This window comes from Trichoplusia ni, assembly GCF_003590095.1.
Source record: "Trichoplusia ni isolate ovarian cell line Hi5 chromosome 10 unlocalized genomic scaffold, tn1 tig00002293_group9, whole genome shotgun sequence".
Lineage (NCBI taxonomy): Eukaryota > Metazoa > Arthropoda > Insecta > Lepidoptera > Noctuidae > Trichoplusia > Trichoplusia ni.
The window spans coordinates 7,520-14,681 of NW_020799680.1; the positions used below are offsets into that span (position 1 = coordinate 7,520).

General features: G+C 34.4%; 1 protein-coding gene across 1 annotated transcript; it reads left to right on the forward strand.

Annotated features, from left to right (window-relative positions):
• The first annotated feature begins 3,459 nt into the window (after window positions 1-3,459).
• LOC113506333 lies at window positions 3,460-5,571 on the forward strand. The gene is made up of 2 exons (XM_026889178.1): window positions 3,460-3,582; window positions 4,098-5,571. Exons 1-2 carry the CDS (start codon window positions 3,462-3,464, stop codon window positions 5,366-5,368), a joined length of 1,392 nt encoding a protein of 463 aa, XP_026744979.1. The 5' UTR covers window positions 3,460-3,461; the 3' UTR covers window positions 5,369-5,571.
• The last annotated feature ends 1,591 nt before the right edge of the window (window positions 5,572-7,162 follow it).

The following is a 7,162-nucleotide window of genomic DNA, read 5'->3' on the forward strand; positions in this document are numbered from 1 at the left end:
AAGGGAAATATATTTCGAATTAGTGGCAACACAAATAAATCAGGCACTCGCAAACCGACAGTATAATCGGGAACTTAGAAACACGTACTTACTTATGAAACCCCACCACGCCGCGCTCCGTTTTGAATTTCGAATACTTAGGGCTGTTAGGAAAAGAAATATTAATTCATAGATTTTTTTTCTTGTGTTTTTTGGCCTCTTTGATTTGATTTGGATGGTCGGTGTGTTGCTCTTTGACTGCCTCATTCTCTTGTCTCGAGAGCGACTCCCGAGTTTACGTTCTCGAGTTCGAAACATTAACATTTTTTTTCAGTAGGTACCTATGTTAAAAGTAATGTGTGTCTGTTATCCGTGGCCGAAATACTCTTTTCCTCACGTATAAAAAAAGTATATAGAGAAGATATTTAGCTTCATGATGAAAACTTAAATCCATTATACTGACTGCAAATAGAACATCTTGACTGTATAAAAAAAATACTTTACAAGACTCAATACCCATATTGGCAACAAAAGGAAAACAAATCATGCAACTTACATATAAATTATCGAGTCCATTTAGGAATAAAATTAACCTACATATCTAACAATTCGGATGGATTTAACGACACATTTAGGCTTAGGCACAAATTTCAGTAACCAGTTCCCGACACATTCGATCAAATATAATAATGATTATATAACGTGTTGACAACCCTAGCCAAGAAGTGAGAAACAGAACAAAGTTAGATTGAGAGGGAACGAACCAGCGGCTCTCTGTTCTTAAGATTCTGATGCTGGAGGAATTTGCAGCTCTTCTGTTTAACTGCACTTATATTATATATGGAATCGACTTGACGGTATAACTGAATTGTAGGGTAGGTGCACAATGTTTCAAGTTAAAATGTACTATGGGTATGTGTTAAGCTTATTGTCAAGATTTTCCAATTGGAGGAATGTATCGTTAGTTATGTTTCCTTTTTTTAGAATGGACACGATATAAAAAAAAAAAACTTTGTATGTGACAAAATAGATGTATGTGGGTATGTGTAAATAAAAATCAGGGCAAACGAGTTGGTGTTACAACACTGAGAATTCCGAACAAATAGGCTAAAGAAATACAAAGAAAAAAAAATCACTCATATTTTTTTTATTTGTATTGTCTAGCTTTAACGGTTATTGACAGATAGATGTACAGACAGCGAAGCCTTTGTAGTAAGGTCAGATTAAACTCTTTGTGTATGAGCCAATAAGGACGTTCGTACATTGCAAGATAACTTATAACGTCCAGTAACAAATCAAACATCAAATTGAAACTGCATTAGATAGAACAGACTGGGTAGCAAATATAAACTGGAACCTTTTATAAATAATATAATAATAATAATAATATCTTTATTCCTCTAAAAGTAACGCACAAAATAATACAAAAATAAGGCTTAAACTAAAGATGGCTAAACTAAAATAGGCAGCCTATAGCTTACGATTTTTCTAGGTATAATATATTTATTCCCTGTATTGATATATATAGTTTTTCAAAGGCGTTTGATATATTAAGAAGCAAGAAAAGCAAACCAGACTCTTTAAAGCTCCCTACTTCATGGTATCCACTATTTCTTAGAAATACAAGTTATGAGTATTAATCCAAGATGAAGATACTGCTAGAAATCAACGCTATAACATATTCCACCAAGACTTCTAAAACGCAAATCATTATTCAGAATTTCGAATCCCAATACACCAACTCATACACGCATAAAACCTCAAAATAACCACGAACGTACATTTATACATAAATTATGTATAAACTGTCACGTTACCCATACATCTAATATGTACGTACAATGTATATACATACATGTCGGTATGTACATATTTTAATACATTATCTCGCGCTACGTAAGGAGATGAGATTCAAGATGGCAGCTCCTTTGAAACAGTTCTTAGAGCTTGCCGAGCGTCGACGGGTTTTTGTGGAAAGGGATTCTGTATTTACGTAATTTTAAACATAATTATATGCAATATTATGAGTAAAGATAATGTAGGGAGAAAAAAACCATATAAAGTCGTTAACAAGTATGAAATTATATTAGTAATGGTCCAAAAAATATTCATAAGCCGTTTTAACCGTGACTATTGCGATAGCATGCTGAACAGTAGACTTGAGGAAGCGTTAAAGGGTGGGACATACTTGCGATAAGTTTTTTTTATATAGCATCTTGGATATTGCTGCCAAACCTTAGTAAGAGAAGAGTAAGAGAGTAGAGTTGCCTTATTAAGTTTTGCCACACGTTGTTATCTCTATAGGCAATAAAAACCAGCCTATAATTCCCAAAAATAGCGAAACAAGTACATAAACATAACCAACTACATAATCTAAATGCGATTTTATCCAAAACGTCAGATAAAATCGCATTCTTATCTTTAATAATAAAATTAATAGATTTAAAAAATCAAATATTGAAAGTTATTATTGTTGTAAATTGCATTGTCATCGAGTTTGAAGCAACCCTGAAAAATTCAGCCTGCTAGTTTATCGGGAAGTGCCTTAAAATTGAGTAGAAACAAACAAAGAAAGTGAGTTTATAATAACGTGGAAAGAAATAAAAACATATATTGGAACAGTGTTATCAAAAAAGTCCGTCTCCACATTTCTGAGCGCGCACACGAAGTTATTATATTGCCGCTAGTTTTCGCGAGGGGGGGTAGGAGGGGTGGCGCGGGGAGACCACCCGTGATAACTCGCTACTTCACCATTTACTTATTTACATAATTACATATAATTTAGAGCTCTGCGCTATGGGAAATACGGTATTCGAAGCCTTAAGATGTGATGAAGATTTTCTGAAGATGTCTGAAAGGATTTAAAATCTTATAAGATGGAGATAGATTTTAGACTGGGTAGGTTTAGTTTTAATGGGTGCGGAAGTCGATTTTAAAAGCTTATGGCAAGGTTAATTAAAGATTGACAATATTGTTTGCTTGTTGTTGTTGTGTTCGGTATTTTGTTATTCATCTTATACATGTGACCTATTGCAGCCTTCTCAAGATGATCGGGAAAAATGTGACCTATATCTTGCCCCAATGAGGGTTCTGCAACATCATCGGTACGACTTGCTTCAACTTGGCATCATGGGCGAAATCGCTGGAAAAAAGAAAAATTGGCCACCGGAAAGAGTTTTGGTTAAAGAACATCAGGGAGTGGACCAGGATAGCTAGCGAAGAAGAACTGTTCTCCTGAGCTACTGATAAGGAAGACTACAAGCTGATTGCTAATCTTTAATATTTGAAGAGGCACTGATAATGAAAAAAACTCATTGCTGATAAAACCTCCTTTGAAAATTCTTTTACAAAGCCAAAAGCCACGAAAAAAACACACTGACAGCAAAACAAACCCATTCTATTCCCATACTTTTTTGACATTAGTAATTTTCTTGTAGTTTTTCAAAACAATTTACATAGGTACATTTTATAAGTAATTTTGAATGGCGGAGCCCCGATACTCTTATGAAAAACCATTACCGACTGATTTCGATAGATTCCTGCCGTGGGCATGCAATCAGCTCTGCGAGGAAGCCACTGTGGTGGTCACCAAAACTATTCTCGGTATGTGACTATATATTTAACCAAAAGCATAAGATGATATAGAGATAGAGAGAGAATGTAAGGATTTGTTAGACTAGAGAGCTTGAGAGGCAGGATTTTAGCATTAGCCAAGCTGTGGGACAAAGAATTTGAGATTAAAAATAATATAAACTTTTAAATGAATAACTCAAACAAGTTAAAAATCTAATAAAACTAATAAAAGACGACATATGAACTCTTACGTAAGTTACTCCCCAAAATAAAACCAATATAAACTTGTATTGACTTGTATTCTTTCTGTTTAACCATAAAACAGTTTGTTGGTCATTTTTTGACTTGATACAATAAAAGGAAGTCTTACAAATGCAATTTTGATGACTATTGCGATTGTCTATAATGCATTAAGGCAGTTACATTAATTAGAAAACTGAGTAACGTTTCTGTTATAATTTGCTTTAAGTGCTTTTTAAATTTATATTTTTTTCTTATACAGCCTTATTGTTAAACAGATTAATCACATATATTTTTTCTTACAGCTGACTACGTGAGTGTAGTTGCCAGCGAACGCCTCAGGCAAGGCAAGGGAAAGCCAAAGCCGCCAAAACCACCGGCCACAGGAGAGTCAGGTTCTGATGACCATCATTCAGAAGGAGATTCTCTCACGAGGGCTATCAAAAATGACTTAATTATCCACATAGAATCGATATACGATGGATCCAATAACCTAACACACATTAAGTTTCATAACAACGCACCTATTCCAAGATCGGTCATGAAAATCATTGGTCTTATAATCAAATTCCATCCAATGTTGACAATGATAACCATTGACAGCGGCTTACAGATGCAAGCAATGTACGAGATAGCCAAATTCTTGCCATTATCGAAAATTACAGAAATCTGTATGGACTACACGTTCCTTCGTGAAGCTAACTATCATCTACTTTTGGATCATAAAGGGCTAAAACACCTCTCGATTTCAAAGTGTAGGATTACAGACTCCGTTCTCAAAAACATCTGTAACAAGTTAGTCTTCCCAAATGTAGCTTGCAAAACACTACATGCATTAAACGTATCGTCAAACAGAATCACAGATGCTGGTATGAAGTATATAGCTGATATGCTGCGGTCAAACAGAAACCTTAGCTATTTAAATCTAGCTGATAATAAGATCACAGATACTGGCGCAAAGTACGTATTGGATTGTTTAGGCGAATTCCCATTGAGACCGTCCGAGCTTCTAGAAAAGCGAACCAGACACCTGATCTATTTGAAAGAAAGGAAAGAAATGATGGATAAAACTGTACAAGAGCTGAGACTTAATGAATATGAGAAGAAAATGGGGAGAAGGAAATCGGCGAAGCCAACAGTGTCATTAAAGAAGAAGGACAAAGAAGCAGAGGGATCAAAGAGTTTGTCTTTCGTAGAAAGCATATATTTTGAAAAAGCTGAATCGATAGTTGACAGCATTCTAGGTCACTTCATGGACCCTTTTAGCCCGGACGACACTTTCCACAGGGATGGGGAAATATACTGTTACGGTAACAATACTCTCAGCTATTTAAACATAGCCTACAACAATCTCTCTTACTTTAGCGTCAAACAGTTATATCAGGTTATTGTGACCCAGAAGTACCTTGCTCGGAAGCCAAGAGGCTTGGTCAACGTTGTGATCGAAGGCAACTACTTACCAGCGCAATGTGAAGAATTTCGCCTGATTGACGAAATCTTGGAAAGTAGTTTACCAAACTATAACCGGAAGATGTCGTCGATCGCTTCGTCGAAAAAACGGATGAGCGTAAAATAAGGGATCGTAAAATAGAAGAATAGATGGAAAGAGATCCACCTACAAAGAAGTCTGTAGAATAGCTGAAGGTAGGGCAGAAACATAAGCATGAGGATATAATAGTGATGTCCCAGGATCGAAAATCATGGTAATTGATATACCGACAAGTGCACTTAAATTGGTCACCTGTCGTGGTCCATTGCAAGATAAGGGGCGAAGTTTCTTCCGGAAATGCTTGGCCATATATTTTTAATAAGAATTTTACACCATGCCTAAAAAACGAGTTTTTGAAACAGTTTTGAAATGCATTTTGAAATAGAAAAACGTGACTAATTGCATAATTTGAAGACTATTTCTACTTACTTTTAATTTAGATATTCACTATACTTATTATTTAGAGTAACTCTTACATAATTTAATTTAGTTTTTAATTTTAGATAATTATTATTGTAATACTAGTTTTAACAGATTTAATATTAATTATTTAATATAATTGTTTTGTGTAAGTATTTCAATAATTGAATGCATTTTTATTTAATTGAAAACCCACAAATACCTACTGGTGAATTGTGTGTCAGATTCGCAACACTTTTGATTCCGTAGAAGTAAACTAAAGGAAAGCAAAGTAAAAAAATGGTCACCCATTACATTTATAAACTTGATTTGGCAACAGAAATTCATCATCTGTGTTAATTTCAATTTTGCCGTAGACGGAGAGATGGGCAGACCGGCAGAAGCGAAACCTTAATATCAGGGTAACGTTTTAAACGTTTAGGTGGGTATGGTAAACTCGTGAGTATAATATAGAGACTGTCATTTAAACAAAATTTTCCTTCACATAACTATTTTTAACCTTTTTTCTGCAACACCATAGTTTTCCAATAGGTTCTTGAAAATAATTTTACGCTGAGCGCTAACAAAACTTCAGGCCAGTAAATTTTTTATAGAAAAAACTTCTAAAACTTTCAAAAAATTCAACTAAATAAACTAAAATACAATATGATAGACATGATGTAAGGTGATAGACACCATTTCAGGAAGGTACTGAATAAAATCAGTGCCAAGCCCTAAAAGTCCAAATAATCTTAGGAGAAGTAATCGATCTACCTACATATAAAAAATCAAGCCGAATGTAGAACGTCTATTTTGAAGTCGGTTAAAAATAAAAAAAAGGTTTATTATCAACTAGCAATACCGCTTCTTCACTTAAACTTTTAATATTTACTTAAATTCTTCAATATCTTCTAAGTTTTGTATCATAATGTGACATGGCCCAAGAGAGACTAGACCACCAAACCTTTGGGCTCTTACGATATCTAAGAAATAGTTCATAACAACTTGTATGTATTTATGTCAAAACATTTGGTCGAGGCACATGACATGTCTTAACTATGCTAGGTTATGAATGCAAATATTCAGTAATAGTTATAATAACAGTTTAATTATATCCTACTACTATTATAAAGGCGAAAGTTTGTAAGTATGGATGTATGGATGTTTGTTACTCTTTCACGTAAAAACTACTGAATGGATTTGAATGAAACTTTACCACAATATAGCTTATACATCAGAATAACACATAGGCTACAATTTTTGAGGTTTCTAATGTGAGGTCGTAAAAAAACACATTTTTTGCGCTTACATTGCAAACGCTGACTGAAGCCTACAAGATACATAGATAAAAGGCAGATAGATAGATAGAAGGCAGGTATAAATTATATCTTCTAACCACGCGGACGAAGTCGCGGGCAACAGCTAGTACTTAAATAAAATCTTTATGAAAATTACAAAGAACAAATGTACCTATCTATATTA

Excerpts from the sequence above, each read along its gene's own strand:
- LOC113506333 (XM_026889178.1), top strand. The coding sequence starts at position 3,462 with ATGGCGGAGCCCCGATACTCTTATGAAAAACCATTACCGACTGATTTC. Across the intron at positions 3,583-4,097 it reads GGTCACCAAAACTATTCTCG|CTGACTACGTGAGTGTAGTT; the intron begins GTATGTGACTAT and ends TTTTTCTTACAG.